The following is a 19717-nucleotide window of genomic DNA, read 5'->3' as shown; positions in this document are numbered from 1 at the left end:
GTTATAACTTCCTTTCAGATTCATGAGACTTTGAGCATAGATTGTGTCTCCCTAATAATATGTAGCGATGTACCACTAGGAATGTGTTTTTTAGCATTACTGCCATTTCATTGGGTATTATTTATTATTATTTATTATTAAGGGCTAATATTGTTCTGTGATTGTGTTTTGGTTTGGTGATTAGTGTGAGTGTGTGTGTGTTTTCAGAGGAGAAACCATCTCCCCAGGACATGGACAAATCTTTCCTGATCCATAAATGTGAACTTTAATTTTTATCTTTTCCTCTGAATGATAATAGACAAAGAAGTAGATGCCTGTAACTGTGAAGAGATTATGACATGGGCTTGAAGGAGGTGAAAATTAGCACTCAGTGTTTGTGACTATCCTACCATTTATTATCACGTATATATGTGTGTCTGTGTGTATATATACCATGGATATCACTAATGCAAATCCTTCCAGTACGTCTGCTTTCTTCCCTGTAAGAGCTTCTGAAGAAACCCACCAGCTCAGTTCTAGGTAAGCCACAATTAGCTAGGCTACTGCACTTAGGCCCTGATCAACCTAAAGGAACCAGCACTGCTGTAATGGCGCTTTATTATATGCAAGAGCTTTCGATTTCCACAGCTTCAGTGTAGCGCTAACCAACATTTTTAAGCTTTACTCAGCACTCTCAGAACTGAAACTGGCTCTGTGTTTTTTCGCTGACACAATGAGCGATGTGCTAGAGCAGTACGGCAGTTAGAGGTTTGCTTTCTTATACAGTCTGTGAAGTGAGGCATGCTGCATGAGTTTACTGTAAAGAGGTGACAGCGCAATTGCTGGAAATTGTCCTATTTAGGTCACTTCTGAGGTTAGAAGAGTCATTCTTTAACACTGCATTCATTCAAGCTTTGACACACCCTAATGTAGTCACAAGGATAAATCTACAATGAAACCTATTGTGCTCTTTTCTCACTTTGTTGCATTTGTAACTGTTTCTGTGAGAGACCTGTGATATGCGTTATACATCAAACTACGTTCTAGCAACATGAAATGTGATGCTTTGTGGAAGCCTAACCTTGTCCAGTACCATGTGTCTGCCAGAGCAGTGTAATGCCACCCCATGTAGCAGTGGATCTGCAATCAGGACTATCCACTGCTTTGGGCATGATGGTGGGTGGTGCTTTAGATCCAAAAATAATCATCCAACAGCATCATGAAAGGTCAATAATGCACGTACACCACTGAGAATTATCCCAAAAATAGTTGTAAATACCCTTCATCTTGGTGTAGTCTTTACAGATAAGTGTAGTCAGTTATTGCATAATTAGTACCCTTCATTTCAGAAGAAATTGTGAAACATTTGTCCATATGGTGTAGCTTGCAGTTTTGTTAAAACCAAAACCAAAACCCAGTTATAATAATAAGATGACATAGAAACCATCTCCATGAATTTTCAGTTTTTTTAATAAGCATTTGCAGATATACAAATATAAATAAACAGTTGGATCTGTAAATTAAAATAAATATTAACTTAGAAATACAATTTCACACTGCAGTTGATCCAAATTGCAAAAAGCAACTACTTGAGCATACTCTTGGTCAATATGACTTAATATGTTGGGTTCTCTGCAGAACATTATCTTATCAAGAACTTTTCTAGATTGTGGCTCTAGAAAAATATTAAGCTCAGTGCAAAATATTAAGTAGTGTGGCAGCAGTACTGGAATAAACAGCATAAAAAGGTCAAATATAATATAGATATTTGTACAGTGTCCAGCAGAGATTGTTTTCCATGTTCTGTTGTCGGCACCTATCCATTTAAACAGGGCTTTCAGGATATCCAAGGGGTTCATTGTCTGTAGTCACTGTTTTTGACGCTTTGATGCCAGATATTCTTCAATATAGTTGAACAACAAATCCAGCTCTCCCATGGCTTTGTACAGCCCTTTCTCCTTCATCTAAAGCCAAAAAGAAGGAAAGAAATCATTAACTCATGGCCTACACACTTCAGATGCACCTCTTCGTTGATCACTGTTATATCTTTGGGTAATAACTATCTGTTGACCACTAACTTAATGAAATCTTGAGAGACTGTATTGTATATGTTCACTTGATATTGACACTTACATCATTGTAGGACTTCTTGATGCTGGCAATTTCAAAAGGCTTCTGGCACTTGAAGTATCTCCGCTGTAACAGAAGGAATTCAGAATTATTTGTCTGTATTGGGCCTAAGAGTCAGTTTTAATTGGATACAGCATGGAGTTCATCTTTGAAAGTTTACCCTGTCTCTGTAACAAGTTTGGACAACAGTCCCACAAGATAAAATGTAGACATGGAAGATAAAATGCTAAACCCAAAATAGATATTCAAAGGCAATTGTGTCCATGCTATGCTATGTATCGGTTATTAATCATGCTAGCATTTCACAGGGTCTGCAATTTGCAGTAACTCTTTATATAAAAGAAATACTTCCACGATTGTGTTTTCTAATTAATGTGCCATCTACACTAAACTGAAAACTTGAATATTATGTTGAATTAGCAAATGGATATCTGAGCTGCAGCCACACTCTTACACTTCCAGTGTGGACAAATAGTGAACTGTTTGTGTGTAAGCCAGAATTTCATAACCTACATAGCACACTATAAAGGAAGAAGGAAGTAATTTGAGGGTTAACCCTAGTGTCATATCCACAAGTAACTACAGAAACCTCTGTACATAGTGGCCTAAATTGGCAGGCTAATGGAATATTAGCATTTACACACTTGCTATAAACATGGCCGCTGGTTATTTGATCTCCTAGCAACCTTGTAAAGTCCTACGTCCTCTTTCACTGATGAGTGTGGAATGCACGTAAGGAAAAGGATAAGGAGTTTGGTGCTACACACGACGACTTGACCACTTTGGCCACAAATGTATAAACAGAAGTTGACTCATGATGTCGAGGAACTGTTTGTGTGACTAATAGCTCTGTGCTATGAGCGCGACGAATCAGTGACGAACAAAATTTTACACTTCTGGGTCTTGGAAAACACAACAAGCCCAACTTTGTAGTTTTGGCGTTTTCACCACACGATCAGCCCTTGACCACCCTGAGGCTGTTCATCATTTCTCACAGGCTGTGAGGAAATCTTGTGTCTTGGACATGTCGTTGCTGTCCATGAACACAAGCAGTGCCTGCAGTACGGTGGTCCGTTTACAGGTGAACGCGACGTTTAACGTACGTTACTCTAAAGCCATTACATTCACCGTCGTTGTGGGGACGTTTCTGTCGGTCCATTCATGAGGAACACTGACTAAACCCGAAGTGCACCTGCCGTTTTCGAAGTAACCGACATGTTTTTGACAACAGGAACGTTTTCGCATATGAATAAATCCTAATTCAAACAACACAAAACGTCCTCACACCGATAGATAAACCAAGGAATTTACACTTACACATTTAATCATATCCTTCTTGAGCGCCTGGAAGATGTTTCCAATGTTGTCTATTGACGTCTGAAACCGTTTCGTTTCTTCTGTAACGGCCGTAGGCAAAACAGTCCCCAGGTAAAAATGCAGCACTTCGTCAAAGACATGGCACCCGTAAGGACTCTAGAAAAGAAAAGAGACCAACAAAATCAGTCGGCAGCCAGCCTTCAGCGCCCGTAGGCGATTTTCCCCCACTTTTGACTTGTGTGAAAACAAGCGTTATGCGTTAGATTCAACCTTCAGTTTCGATATGATGAGTTTTTTTAGTTATTACGAAGCAAATGTGTAGCCGGGGAAGAAAGCTGCAGTTGTAGGAATGAGTGCTAGTGTGAATACTATCAGTTGAATCATGAAAACAACTACTACTACTGAACACACAGGTACAGGTAGGAGAGAAGTGTAGATTTTGTAGTGTTAGTTGTCTCAGGAGTCGTGTTTTTTAGCAGGAGTGGCTTAGTGTGGTGGCTGTTGTTGTTGTAGTTACATTAGTGTGGGTTTTGTAGCAGTAGAAGTGATCTTAGTCTGTTTTACTCACTTTGAAATTCTCAAGGACTGTCTTGTTTATTAGTGCAACCTCCAGCTCGTCGTTGGTCTCCTGCAGTAGATAAAATAAAGAAAGCTCATGTCTCATGCCTCTATTAAATATTTAAAAAAAATAAACAAGCACAAATGATCCTTTACATTTGACTGAAATTGTTAAAGAAGCTTAAAAGAATTAGCTGTTTTTTTGCACAAAATCAACATTTCTGAACGCTTTCTGACTTTTAATTTTGTTGTTAATACATGAAAACTAGTGTGTGTTAAACTCACTAAAAAAAGTAAATAATGCCATTTCAGCTCTCTTCTAAAGGTTCCAGACTTCTACAATGATGCTAATAATGAATACATTTCCAGTTTGTTTTAAGAGCAAATGATTTAGAACTTTTTTTGCTCAAAAAGCACTGATATATATTCAGATCAAAGTAGGTTGTAGTACTCACATAGTAGTCTCTTATCTCATCATATGAGGAGCGCAGGTTTTTCAGTCTGAGTGGGAAGCCCTCCACAAAAGAGCAGCAGTTGTCCTTGCAGGGGATTGCTATGCACTGAGAGTACTCCGCCAGCAGCATCGTCAGAAGAGAACACAAGAGGAACCTGAAGAAGTGCATCCTCGACGTCGAAGTCTTTCGTAAGATTAACCCTTATGTAAGATTCAGCCAAACCCCCGAGGGAGAAGAAGTGTAGAGGAGTCCCTCTGGTGTTGCTGTTTTTATACCCCATTTTCTAAAAATTCCTCACTTATTTCCTGTGGGGTGGTGGGCAAGGCTTACTGGCAGTGAAATATTCTCAATATGTCTATGTCATCACTGCTGATGTTTGCTATTTGCTCACTCATAGATTGACAGGATTTTTTTCTTATATTACATAAATGGAAAGGTTTTATTAATGTATGGATTACACATCAGCTGATATTTTTATCTCTTGTAGGCTGTTATCTAGAATGCTGATATCAGATTTTAACCTCCCTCCAAAGATTTCCTTTACAATTTTTTTCATTAAAAAAAATCACAAGTTGGACAGCACAAATAAAACTGTTCAGATTAGTTTCAATGCTGACTGACAGTAAGAGAAATACATCTCTTAAATCTCTATTAAATTTCTGACTTATTAAAAGGTTTATTAATTGATTGATACATCATAATTAATTATTTAAATTGTTATTATTTATATGCTGATTTGGGAAAAATGTATGCAGCCTGTGAGATTAATACACTAATGATATTTTCAAAAATAAATTCAGTCACAACTTTAACAGACAATGACACAGAAGCATAGTGACTAAATGTGATATTGTGGATTTGCATTCATTCTTTTTCTGGATTTTCATTTTCCCAGTGATGATTTCCTGATATTTACACTTTCCTATAGATCTACAGAGTCTTTATCTTTAGTCAGTGCTCAGTGATCTGAGCTACTACTGAACACACAAGTAGTGGTGGGAGGTTAGTGTAGATTTGGTAGTGTTAGTTTTCACAGGAGTAGTAGTAGCAGTAGTTACAGGAGTGGCTTAGTGTGGTTGTTGTTGTAGTCACATTAGTAATTTGTAGCAGTAGAAGTGATCTTAGTCTGTTTTACTCACTTTGAAATTCTCAAGTTTCTCTTGTTTATTAGTGCCACCTCCAGCTTGTTGTTGGTCTCTGGCAGTAGATAACATAAAGAAGGAAAAAAAATGATAGAACATTTACATTGCCTGAAAATTTTAAATACATAAAAGAAGCTTTAAAGCTCCAGTGTCGGACCATGAGAGGATGTGCACCTAGTTCAGAAGTGAAATTTCCTCACTAATAAACATTCCACAGTCAGCTGTCAGTGGTATTATAACAAAGTGGAAGCAACTGGGAACGACAGCAACTCGGCCACAAAGTGGTAGACCATGTAAAATAACAGAGTGGTGTCAGTGGATGCTGAGGTGCTTCGTGGAATGTTTCCTAGCCTTATATCACCAAGAGGATTCTAGCGCAGTGGAGACATGGGTCAATCACAGTGGGTTTGTTTTTCAGGAGTGTGGTTCTGCCCCTTAGTTCCAGTGAAAGAAACTCTTAATGCTTCAGCACACAGAGAGATTTTGGACAATTTCATGCTCCCAACCTTGTGAGAACAGCTTGGGGACAGCCCCTTCCTGTTCCAACACGACTGTGCCCCTGTGCACAAAGCAAGGTCCGTAAAGACATGGAGGAGCGAGTCCTGACCTCAACTCGACAGAACACCTTTGGGGTGAATTGGAGCGGAGACTGTGAGCCAGGCCTCGTCCAACATCAGCGTCTGACCTCATTAATGCACTTCTGGAAGAACGGTTAAAAATTCCCATAAACACTCTCCTAAACCTTGTGGAAAACCTTCCCAGAAAAGTTGAAACTGTTGTAGCATCAAAACGTGGGACAACATCATATTAAACCCTATGGATTAATTATGGGATGTTACTCAAGTTCTGAAGCGTGTGAAGAATGCAACTTGTAGTCAAAACTGAGAGTGAGTGATGAAACATAGATAATCAATGTGTGTGTAATTATATATATATATATATATATATATATATACACACACACACACACACACACACACACTTATCACCCTTAACACTGAGAACTGGGTAAAAGGGGGTTAATAAAGTATGCAGTGCAACAGACAGGACTACAATCTAAAATTAAAAACTATAAAATTCAAGTCTGTGGTCAGCGGAGCGGATAACACCGACAACGAGTGTAGAAACAAGGTTGTTGTAATGTTACGGGTGATCAGTGTGTGTCTTTATGTGACGGTTATTGGACCGTGACTCATCATTAAATTCAAATATGTTTCCTTGTCAAATATAAGCCCATTTAATTTATTCTTCTCAAGCCAAAGTAATTTCACAGAAAATGGGTAGAGCCTGGTAAACAGGGAGAGTGTGAATAACATGGTGTTCCGTGATATAGTGATAATGCAGATTACTTCACACATGAACCCTGTGAGTCGAGTGATGTCGCCCAACCCATGATGCAAATGAGTCTTCCCCCTACCTCAGAGATACGTCGAGGTGAGAAACCTCATTTAGGGTTTAGGGCTCCGGTCTAGATTACTGTAATCTGCTGAACATAAAGGAGGACATGTGCCTTTGAGTGATGCCAAGACTTCTATATATTTTCTGGCCCAGGGATGCTTTTGGAAGTCTGGTACTTTCTTTCCCAGGCTTGATTTTAATTCAGTTTTCTTGTAATGTGTAGCCAAAGCTATTCTTTGGAGAGGTTTCTTTTACCTGGAGGATAATGCCTGTTAAATCTCTTCCATCAAGTCTTTGCAGAACATGGGTTTGTAACCCTGTGAAGTGCTTGGAGAACATCAGCTGGCTGGGATTAGGCTTTATTTGCACTGAAAGTGGTGAGAAGAACAAAGCCAAATCACCACACGTGATAAGAGCAGTTTAGGGGGTAGTACACACAGTCGTCTCTAATCTTCACATAAACTGATCATTTCCTTTTCAGTCTGTGGGAAACTCTCCACTAAAGAGCAGCAGCTTTCAATGCATTTGACTCTTCTTCTGAGTCCTCCACCAGCAGCTTTGTTTTATGAGCAGTGCTTTAAAATAAATGTTCAGTCAGAATTAAGTTTTTAATTTGAATAAATAAATAACAGAAAATAACACAGAAGCATGAGAGCTACATATGATATTATGGATTTGCATGATTTCCTTCTCCGAGCAATGGCATATTAACAGTTACACGTTCCTACACATTCATACAGTATGTTTTTTTCAGTCCTCAGGGGTCTAACAGCTCTTTAATGGGAGTCCATTTAATTAAATAGGTTTTTAAACATTGCCCTTTCATTATTTCTGTTTATTATTTTCATAATTTTCTTAATTTCCTTTGAATATTTCCTTTCCCGTTTCCATGTTCACAGTCCCATATCACCGCTGTTAAAAATGTTATCCTTATAATGGCGACTATGCAAAGCTGAAAATAACTTTTGAAAAACAGGTCTCATTACACCATCTTTGTCTACAACACACAAACCACGGACTAGCGAATGTGTCTCCTCAGTTCCTTCATTTAAATCTCCTACGGCAGCAGCATCCTGAGAACTGTCAAGCGCTCAGAGACCTCCACCAGCAGCACTGACAGAAGAGAAAAGAAGGGGGACGTGAAGAAGTGCATCCTCGAGTTCTCAAAGGACCGTCTTGTTTATAACCACCACCTCCAGCTCGTCCTTGGTCTCCTGCAGTAGGTAGAATAAAGAAAGCTCATGTCTCATGCCTCTTTGAAATATTAAAGAACGAACCAAAACGGGAGAGAAACTGCAAAATCAACATTTCTGCACTCCTGTGAGGTCTATCTGATTTTTAATCGTGCGATTAATTGATTGGTGTTTCCTTTTCCTAGTGACGACTTACTGACATTTACACTTTCCTACAGATCAGTCTTTATCTTTATTCAGTGCACAGTGGTCTGAGCTGCTACTGAACACACAGGTAGTGGAAGGTGGGTAGTGTAGATTTGGCAGTGTTAGTTGTCACAGGAGTGGCCTAGTGTGCATGTTGTTGTAGTTAGAGTAGTGTGGATTTTGTAGCAGTACTAAATATTTCTGCACTCTTGTGAGGGTTTTCTGACATTTCTAAAGACTCTCTTCCACCGACTTCAACCACGATGCTAATAATTTATACGGTTCCAGTTTGTTTTAAAAGCAAATTACCTAGAATCTTTTGCCTTCTTCAGACGTCTCAGTCTTCATCACTGCTCAGAAAGCACAATAAGCCGTATGTATTCATATCAAAGTAGTACTCACGTAGAGGTCTCTTATCTCATCATATGTCATCATATGAGGAGGGCAGGTTTTTCAGTCTGAGTGGGTAGTCCTCCACAAAAGAGCAGCAGTTGTCCTTGCAGTGGATAGTTCTGCACTGAGAGTACTCCGCCAGCAGCATCGCCAGAAGAGAGCACAAGAGGAACCCGAAGAAGTGCATCCTCGATGTCGAAGTCTTTCGTAAGATTCAGCCAAACCCCTGAGGGAGAAGTGTAGAGGAGTCCCTCTGGTTCTGTTTTTATACCCCATTTTCTAAGAATTCCTCACTTGTTTCCTGTGGGGTGGTGGGCAAGGCTTACTGGCAGTGAAATATTCTCATGTCTGTGTCATCACTGCTGATGTTTGCTCACTCATAGATTGAGAGGATTTATTTATGTATTGTTTTGCTTTAATAAATGAAAATAAATAAAATACAGTCGAATGGATAAATTAACTACCCACCATCATAGATTTTATGTATTTTATTTTTGTGCCTGAGAGTGTCTAGGTTTGTTCCAGCACTGACTGCTGGGAAGAGATGTAATTCAAACTTATTAATACGTTTATGAAGTAATCTATGTATTATGTTTATTTGTTTACATGATGTGGCCAAAAGTGAGGGATTATTTATACAATATACATATATTTTAATCAGCTTGTGTCTAATAGAGTAGACAATTACACTTTCCTACTGATCTACAGAGTCTTTATCGTTATTCAGTGCACACTGGTCACATTACTACTTCTATATACTTCCAGCTTTGTCTGTTGACATCTGAAACTCGTTTGTTTCTGCTGTGACGGCCGTGGGAACTGTGTGGTTCTACAGTTACAAACTGGAGGCTGCCTGTTGCTCTGTGTACTTTGTTATACCCTTTCACTCTGTTCCTCAGCGCTCAGGACCCCCACAGAGCAGGTGTGATGTGGTGGTGCATCATTCTCAGCGCTGCAGTTACACTGACGTGGTGGTGGTGTGTTAGTGTGTTTTGTGCTGGTGTAGAGTGGATCAGACACAGCAGTGCTGCTGGAGTTTTTAAACCCCTCAGTGTCTGGACTGAGAACAGTCCACCGACCAAAAACATCCAGCCGACAGCGTCCTGTGTCACTGACCAACGAGGGGTGTCCTGCGCACTTTCTGTCAAGAAAGCAATACAGACCAATAGCCAACGGGGTCAAAGGGACATGTGTTAACAGCAGCGGCTCCCCCAGGTCCTAGTGTACCTAAGTTTAATTACGTTGTTAATATGGAGGCTGTCTTGAGCTGGTCTCTTCTGCATTGAGAGACCTCTACCAGTAGCATCATAACTGTCATGTACTGAGACGTACAAATTAATGAAAGGCTGTAAGATTCAGCTGCAGTTTCAAAGAAAGAGAAATGCAAAATTGAACCTCTGTTGTTACTGTGAGCACAAGGATCATTTCCAGGTTTCAAGTCCGAACCCACCTCCTCACACAAAATACCCTTGTGCTTGTGTCATTGCAGATTCAGCCCCTTGTCTAAGTAGGTCACACGGGACTAGCTAAGTTGGATTCCATTTTTTAAGAACACCCTTGCTACTGTTTATGTAAGAATTTTAACGTCTGCCTAATATGTGACTATAGAAGCTGCCTTTTGTACCAGGGCTTCTGAATCAAACCAGCTTTGTCGGTAGTAGTGCTCTTGTAAAAGCACATTTCAGTCTAAATGTGAGCATCAGAAAAACTGAAGAGAGCACTCTCAGTATTGGAGCCTCACTAGGCGTGAATCCTTATGTCAGATTTAGCAAAAACCTGAACGATTTCATGTGGACATGCAGACTTACATACACCGGCAATGAATTCATTAGCAGGTGTCATTAAGGCCTGAAACTTTCGCACAGTATACATTGTGTGACCAGGAAATAGAACATATCTAATTTTATTTTCTATTTATTACTTTGGGGACTTTCCCCCAAAAGCTCAATGATAATTGTGATGTGATCTGTACAGGAGAGAGAAGAAAGGGGAGAGAAATTACAGGCAAAATAAAGACTAATGGCGCTTTTCCACTGGACTCAACTCGACTCGGCTCTTTTGCTTTTCCACTGGACAAATCTGGTCCTGGAACCGGGTACTTTTTAGTCCCTGCTCACTCCAGGTTCCACCCGTGCAGAGTAAGTACTAAATTGTGATGTGTAAATCCTACAGAGTGCTGATTGGCCAGAGAGACCTGTCTATCACCAGGAGCCTGCAGAGATACCCTTCTCCCCCGATCAGACAAGCCGGACCCGTCATGCACCGTGTGACCCTGGCTGACGGAGCCAAAACTCCCACTTAAAACTAAGAGGATCAGTTGTGGTTTGCCATTTACTTACACTGAAAGTGGTGAGAAGAGCAAAGCCTGACCAGTAAGTGTTGTTCTGAATACTGGAATTCTGTAAAGCTGCTTTACAACTAAAATTTGATTTGATCTGATTTGGTGCAGCCCCCTCCAGGGTGTGTTCCCAGTGGTTCAGGGTGGGCTCCTAACCCACCGTGACCCTGAACTGGATAAGCGCCTACAGACAATGAATGAATGAATAATTTGATGCAATAAGCACAGATTGTAAACCTGAATAAGTGCAGAATATATATCTGTTTCCCTAAATACAAATCAAAAATCTAACAGTAAATCCGTTCATTGTCTGTGCCAAGTCACCAGTCCAACCCAGGGCACCACACACACTTATGGACCCTCCTGCACAGCCAGTCCTGCAGTGTGGAGGAACACACCAAACTCCTCAGTGCAGTGACCTGATGTGGGGCTTGAACCCAAGACCCCAGGACTCTGGAGCTATGTGACAGTGATGTTACGCCACTGCCCCTTACACTGAGATAAACACATGAACCTGTCCAAATTCACCTACAGCAGTGAACCCCAGGCCATCCGCCGTCTCGACTGAACACTGCTGCTCTGGTCCCACGTCTGTGACTTCAGACGCCATGCCCCATAAACTCATAACACTTCAAGTTCAGTTACATCTCTCATATTCAGCTGTTTTACTTAAAGCCACAAACAGGACTCTGCTCAGTTGGAATTTTAAAATTTCACAAACTCAAAAAGAAGAAATTGTTGAAATGAATCGTTTAATTGACTGACTAGAATTGACTGAATAGAATCACTCAATCCAGTTAATTGCTTTGAACAGGGTTCGTAGTACACTCACAGTAGTCACTAATCTTCACACAAGAACAGCACTTCCTTTTCAGTCTGTGTGGAGAATCTCTCATTGCATTAACTTTTCTGCACAGACTCCTCTAACAGCAGCATCGTCAAAAGTGTAATAATAAGTGTAAAGTTGAAAGATTCAGATGAACTTCCCAAGAAGGACAAGCATGAAAGTGTATGAGGCAATGTGAAACTTGTCTTTATTGTTATTGTTCAGCAGTACATCGGAATTTGTGAGTTAGGTGCTTTGCTCAAGGGCACATCAGCTATGGATATTGAGGGAGTGGAACTTGTTTCCCCTATTTCTATTTGTGCATATCCAGGGGATTAAATTCCTGCTCGAAACCCATTCTCTAGGTGACAGTTGTCCCAAATATATGTCTATAAACATAAAATCTTGGTAAAACTACCACTAGAACAAACAATGAAGTTGGGACGTTGTGTAAAACATAAATAAAAACAGAATACGATGATTTGCAAATCCTTTTCAACCTACGCTCAATTGAATACACTACAAAGACAAGACGTTTAATGTAAAACGGATAAACTTTACGGCTTTTTGCAAATATTCACTCATTTTGAATTTGAGGCCTGCAACATGTTCCAAAAGAGTTGGGACAGGGTCATGTTCACCACTGTGTTATATCACCTTTCCTTTTAACAACACTCAGTAAGTGTTTGGGAACTGAGGACACTAATTGAAGCTTTGTAGGTGGAATTCTTTGAAAAAGACGTTGCTTAGATGGTAACATATGTTGCTCCAAAACCTGTATGTACCATTCAGAATTAACGGTGCCATCACAGATGTGCAAGTTACCCTAACAAGGTTGCACTAACACACCCCCATACCATTAGAGATGCAGGCTTTTGAACTTTGTGCTGATAACAATCCGGACAGTCCTTTTCCTCTTTGGCCCAGAGGACCCGACCTCCATGATTTCCAAAACCAATTTAAAATTTGGACTCTTTTCTCACAGGACACTTTTCCACTTTGCGTCAGTCCATCTCAGATAAGCTCAGGCCCAGAGAAGCATTCAGCATTTATGGGTGTCGTTGATATGTGGCTTTTGCTTTGCCTGCTAGAGTTTTAACTTGCTCTTGTAGATGGGGCAACGAATTGTGTTCACTGTCGATGGTTTTCTGAAATGTTCCTGAGCCCATATGTGGTAATATCAGTTACAGAATGATGTCGGCTTTTGATGCAGTGCCACCCGAGGGATCAAAGTTTTCGGCCTTGCCGCTTACTTGCAGAGCTTTCTCTAGATTCTCTGAAACATTTGACGATATTATGGGCTGTAGATGATGAAATCCCCTTCTTAAACTGCTGGATGATTTGCAGTTGTTCACAAAGTGGTAAACCTTGCCCCATCCTTGCTTGTGAATGATTGAGCCCTTCAGTGATTCTCCCTTTAAACCTAACCATGACACTCACCTGTTTCCAATTTACCTGTTCACATGTGGAATGTTCCAAACGGGTGTTTTTTCTGTGTCTTTTGTTGCCCCTGTCCCAACTCTTCTGGAACGTGTTGCAGGCCTCAAATTCAAAATGAGTGAATATTTGCAAAAAGTTTATCCATTTGAACATTAAATGTCTTGTCTTTGTGGTATATTCAGTTGAATAAAGGTTGAAAAGGCTTTGCAAATCATCGTATTTTGCTTTTATTTATGTTTCACACAACATCCCAACAAAATAATGCAACAATGTACTTTAAATGCAAGCCAAAGTATTTTTTTTAAAATTGCACACAATATTCTCGGAAGACTCTCTGCGTTTTATTGCTCATTATATTTATTATACAAGAGATAATGGGAAAATATGTACAGAGCTATTTTTATTGCCATAACCTCTACGTGATTACCTGTATTGAGGATGTGACAGATAACACAGCGGTTTCTATTCTGATCCCATGTGTCCTCAGTTCATTCATAGCCTTATGCTGATGTTTAGTAATACGCTTCTTAAGAATGCAATGAGTCGCAAGGTTAACGGGAGGAGATGAAACTTCTTTTTTGTTTACTGTCAGGTGACACCACAGATGGTCAGGGAAACAGAGGTTGAAACTACCCAAGTTTTAATTTTCTTTTCAACGACACATTCATCGACAACTCAGGATGATATTCTTGTGACGGATGCTGTGGCTTTACATGTTCAAGTGCCTTTCGAGGATTTTCCTCGAGAACTCGCATTGGAGAGTGAGTGAGAGAGAGAGAGAGAGAGAGAGAGAGAGAGAGAGAGAGAGAGAGAGAGAGAGAGAGAGAGAGAGAGAAAGAGAGAGAGAGAGCAGAGGGTGGCTTGTTGACAAAGCTCTGAGCTGACTTCTTTGGAACTGGACTCCTACATGAATGTCTTACAAAAACACGTCATCTGACACTGAGTGTGTTGTCGATATGTATTACTTGCCCTCCTTTGAGTCAATTCGCTTGACCTCAATCCTGAGTGTGATGTGGTTTTCAAAGTTTAAAAAAATTAAGAAAGCTTATGTTTTTTAGAATTATCTCAAAACGAAATATTGTCATTTTCGAGTTTCCACTCTCAAAGAATCTATCAAATCTATAAAACAGAACTGTAATGAGTGTCTCTATTTGACACCTTGTCTTTTGTCAGTATCTCTTAAGCATTGCCGCCTTGCAGTTTTGAGACTGCTTACGGGAATCGGCCGCCGAGAACGGCCCTGCTCCTTATTTGTCAATGCACACAAAGCAAAATGTAAATGGCGTTTATAAAAAGATATCACTTCTTCTATGTTCTTCTATTTTCAAAATGTGTCACTCAGAGTATTTCATGCATCAACTTGATGAGATTTTGGGAAGTTTAATAGTAAAATGTACAACAGCCTCACACTGGTGTCATATTTAAAAAAAAAAGGTATTAAGTACTTTACTGTAAACAAATCACTCAGAACTCGATTTGGAATCATTTTACCCACCGTCATTAGTCATGTCATTTAGCTGCTAGCTAAAACCCACCACGAATAATGCCACAAAAACTGGAAGGGTGAGGACAGGCACATGCTTCCTCTGAGACATGTGATTATCAACCACAGCCTCTTTTCACGCTGCCACTAATGCAACCTCAACGGACTGTCGCACGCACCGAAGAAAAAACATTGACCACCTACATGTGTCACATCAGCTGACAGACGCCCACTCCGAATGGCACCGCGCTGTTACTGAGTGGGAATAGGGGGCACATCAGACCTATGCAGAGAGAGTGCAAGGCCAGTAATGCTTTCTTAGGCCTCCGTTGGCTGAGCACAAAATATACTTTCATTATGAGGCATGTTTAGAGATGGTTATCTTTAGAGAAGTAAATTTGCAAACTTCTGCAGTTTGCATTCGGAATGCCTTTGTACACATTTGTACGCTGCACATTTTGTACGCGGACTGCATTATCAGAAGAATACGGTTAGAATTTGAGTGTTGAACTTCCTTATGAGGTGTGGATAGAAACATTGTCAAACATTTGGTGCACTGCCGAAGGTTAGTCACAGACATACATGTGCTTATGAATAGGACTGTGTTGAAATTTGTGGTTATGGGTTAAAAATATCTTGTGTTTTTACATAATGAACTCTTATGAGTTGTGGAAAGACATTGTTGTCCAAAGAAAGACATCACTGTTGTTCATTCTTGTCTATATTTAGTCCGTTCATCACTGAACACCGCAGCTAACCACCATTGTGTGAAAATTACAACATGAATGGAGCAATAGGAATGTGTAAGGTTTTTACCTTCTCCTGTAAAACTACTGAATTTTTGTTTGTTTTTTGTTTTTGTTTTTGTCATCGACAATACGTTAAGATATTTCAACATGTGCATGGCCTGTTGTGAAACATTTCCCTCCGTATTTACACTTGTGACTAAAGTGTTATATTAAGAAACCTAGATTTCATTCACACTGATCACCATCACCTGTCACGTACTCGTTTACTTTGTCACTATTAAGTCTGTAAAACATAAAACTGTCTTACTTTAGCTGTCAGACTGTGATTTGTACTTTCATTTTTCCTTTTTTCTTTTCACCCACAGGTTTTGCATAAACCTTATCGTCTTGAGTGAAGTCCCATATTTCAGACCATAGAGAGGATAGTTTCTGTTAAGCAACAGAGAGTTTCGGGTGATGACCAATTTAGTTCAGATGTACCAAACTCATGCCTTTTAACCGCAAAATGTCTCTGAAAAGTGTTTTACTTTGTAATGTCGGAAAATTAGATGGGGGTTTATGTGTTGTCCCTATGTGTCAACTCTTCTCTGATCATTTTAGATACTGCTGCTCCCCACTGCACTTTTCCTTCACCCAATAATCATCAAGCTTTTCCTGTGTTGAGCCACGCGCCGTGAGTCTGTCACTGTTCACTGAAGGAATAGTACAAAAACAAAAAATACGTCTTCATAAAAACCCCTCCTCGGTTGTTCTATATTTGAACATAACATTCTAGGGGTGTGAATATCTTGCAAAGTTTTGCTCCTGCTCTAATTGAACACACCTGAGTTTGAGAAATGAAAGCCTTCTGATCTAAAGATTAGAGCCAGGGATTAAACTTCTCTCTTAAACCCCTACTTCATATTATTTGAAGGTTTGTTGGTTTGTTAAATTATTCACACATATTACATGCACTGTGTTATTATTATTATTTATATTATTATTAAAAATTAACAGGGAGTGTATATACATTTATTAGCTTAGAATTTGTGAAATAACAACTTGGTGAGACTGGGTTTTTAATTAATTTATTTATTCATTCATTTATATCCTGGTCAGGGCCAGTGTGGGTCTAAAGCCTACTGTACCACACAGGCCGTCACACACTCGCTCAGACCTGTTCTACACGGTCGACCCACCTTCCGACAGGCTCCTGCTTTCTACGCAGACACTGTCCTGGAGAAGAGGATCCCACCGTGCTCATAAATGAGATGATAGAACAGCAGTGAACAAGACGGCAGTACCTGACTCTAACGGTGCACTACAATGTAACCCCACCGTACAGTTCAACAGAAGTCAGAATGCAGTGGATTAAACGCAACAGTGCAATACTGGAACTTGTACGACAGCAAGGCAGTGGAAAGAACACGAGCCTTGATTAATTTGTGTTGATATGTTTGTTTTTCAGCTGATGCAGACGTTATTTTGAGCCATTTCAGGTTATGTACTTGTTACACATATGGAACAGTGACTGTGAATAGAAACCATAAGAGTTTCACCTTTTACTGGGTCAAAAGGGAGCCCCCGTCGGGCCCTAAGTAGCTTAATTTCTTTGATCTTTGCTGTCTTTAAAGGAAAATATTTTGTCAAACTGTAACATGCTGCCTCGCTTTCTGCGACAGTTTTAGTTTCATAAGTCGTCTATGTATTTTTTTTCCTTTCCTTTTTTTTTTCACCAACCCCTCTGGTGTAGGGTGTCAAGGCTGCCATTCACACAGGCTCCGCCAGTGACGCAGAGGGAACGATCTGCTGCTTGCAGACGTGTTAGTGTGCTAGGGCTGCCCGTGCCGTTCTTGCGGGCGCGTGATGCAGCGCACGAATTTGACTCTTGGCTCAGAGCAAAAACAAAAGAGAAAAGGAAAAACAAGAAGCGTACTTCCTCAGTGTACCATTACATACATGTTTTGCAGCATGCAAGCCCTGCATGTATGTTATTGTAAGGTTTGTGCACAGGCCTTGGCTTCCTGTCTCTGAAACACAGCTTGCTCTTGTTTTTTAACCATGATCTTGGTCATGTGATGGTGCTGGCGTACTCTTTGGCATCTCAGAAGTTTGGCCAAGTCATCCGTTTTCGCCACGAGCGGCCACCAATTCACCAACGCCTTGCATCTAGCATTTGTGGGTACACAAAAAAAAAACACACTCCATTCGTTTTTCACTTCATTGATGTGGTTGGTAGCTAGGTTTTTCTCGTCAAGGGCCATCACCGCATTCGCACCAGACTTTGACCCATCTCTTAGGTGGTACACGTTTCAAAACGCTGTGCGTGTGGGGGCTCCCAGTTCAAGCACAGGGCGTCCTCTTTTTGTATGACTTTGTAAGCTGTGTTTCAGCGTGTCATAAACCATCGCCTGGCTGTAGTGAACTACCATGGCCCCTACTGTACAATACATGAAAAGCCCCAGTACAGTAGCTTACAAAATACATGTAATAGTAAGCATACTTCTTTTTTTTTTTGCCATTTCGCATCAGCAATTTTCATCGGAAGTTTGGTCAATACTACAGTGGGTGTCAGTAAAACTGCAAACCTGTGCTTTTCCCCCATTTCCTATTCCCTCTTATCTACTGAAAACCTAAATCTTGAGCAACATTACAACACTGTAACACTGACTCATATTTAGCTTAACGTCTTTAAATAATACTTTAATTCTGGGAGTAATGCTGCTAACCTACTGCTAACACCTCATCCATCATATCATCAGTCAACAACAGTCTTCTGATAAAGATTTAGACCAGATGTTTGAACATTGCTGTGAGAATGTGAAGCCAATCAACTACAGGAACGTGAGTGAGGTCAGATGCTGGTGTTGAATGACTAGATCATCCCAGAGACATGGTTACGAAGACCAGTCAGTCCAGAAAATGCAACTCCTCTGCCTCACAGCTCAATGTTGGAACACTTTTATCCCTGTGACCTTACATTTTTAATCTGCTCCACAACACAAATGAGGAAACAGGACTCACTCATTGGAAGAAATGTACAAAAACCTTTGGATATAGGCTTTTTTTCATGTAAATGTATTTCTGGTTTTAACTAAGAAACAGAACTAAACTGTCAGTTTTGCTTGTACTTTCAGCGCGCTGATTGTGTTAACCACATTTATCTATATCATGACAAGACATCAAATTTCCACTTTGCAAAAGTGAATTGACTTGCGAAGCGAAAAGTAAAATGACAGTTGCTGTGGGTGAATCATAAAATCCTTGCAAAGACAGCAAATTTAACCTTTTTGTTAATTGCATTGCATTTATCGCCTAAAGACAATTTTATGCCGACTTCATCGAAACATCTGCCCAAAGGTGTGAAGTGAGAAGGAACAAATTTAAGGCATGCGCACTCTGGGAGTGTCTCGGACTCTGCTTCTCTGTAGATCTGTTACAATAATTATATTAGCGACATCCTGCGATATATGGATGTTCCCTCAGTGATATTTGCTGAGCTCAGTATTCGCCTTTTATTTCCGTAAGAATGAATGTCACCAGTGTTTTAGCTCCGTTCTCAGATGTTCTCTGGTGTCTCTCTGCTCTTCAGTGCTCTTTAAAGAGGTTATTATTCTATTATATTATCTATTTATCAGTTTCTTTGTCGCAGTTATTCTGGGACGACCACTAAAATGCTATTGTGACTGGTCTACATCCCTGTGCCCTTTGGGTTGAGTTACTCTTAACATTCCACCCACTGTTTGGGAGCGTATTTCCAAAGCAGACCTCGAATCCAGTGTTTATTTATGTTTCTTTCAACCACAGGGCCCTACCAACCAACGATATCCGAAGCCAAAACTTGAATTGGATCCAGTGTGTGAGGTTAAGATGGGAAATGATCTCTTATCTGTCCTGTGGCAGGGCTCCAAAAACCCTTAAGAATTATCTTAACATCACAGAGTAACACGTTTATTACACACGTGGATATGTAGATGTAAGTCTGTCGTCATGAGGAGCTTATATTGGTGACTTACAACATGGAGATGCATTAAGTCAGAGAGTAGCTAGTTCTGTATGTGGAAGCCTGAGAAGGGGATGTGGGGTGGGGGGCAGGGTGGGGGGGGTAACACAGGTTAGATGTTAGATACCGCCGTGGTTAGGATGTTGTG

At 40.2% G+C, this 19717-nt stretch overlaps 1 protein-coding gene across 1 annotated transcript; it reads right to left on the bottom strand.

Annotated features, from left to right (window-relative positions):
• Positions 1-1536: 1536 nt before the first annotated feature.
• On the bottom strand, positions 1537-4757 carry il10 (interleukin 10). Its single transcript, XM_066671174.1, has 5 exons — positions 4440-4757; positions 3995-4054; positions 3427-3582; positions 2113-2175; positions 1537-1943 (listed from the first exon to the last, which is right to left on the bottom strand). Exons 1-5 carry the CDS (start codon positions 4605-4607, stop codon positions 1848-1850), a joined length of 543 nt encoding a protein of 180 aa, XP_066527271.1. The 5' UTR covers positions 4608-4757; the 3' UTR covers positions 1537-1847.
• Positions 4758-19717: the final 14960 nt, after the last annotated feature.

This window comes from Hoplias malabaricus, chromosome 5, assembly GCF_029633855.1.
Source record: "Hoplias malabaricus isolate fHopMal1 chromosome 5, fHopMal1.hap1, whole genome shotgun sequence".
Classification (NCBI taxonomy): Eukaryota; Metazoa; Chordata; class Actinopteri; order Characiformes; family Erythrinidae; genus Hoplias; species Hoplias malabaricus.
This window is presented reverse-complemented; position numbering and strand designations above follow the sequence as displayed.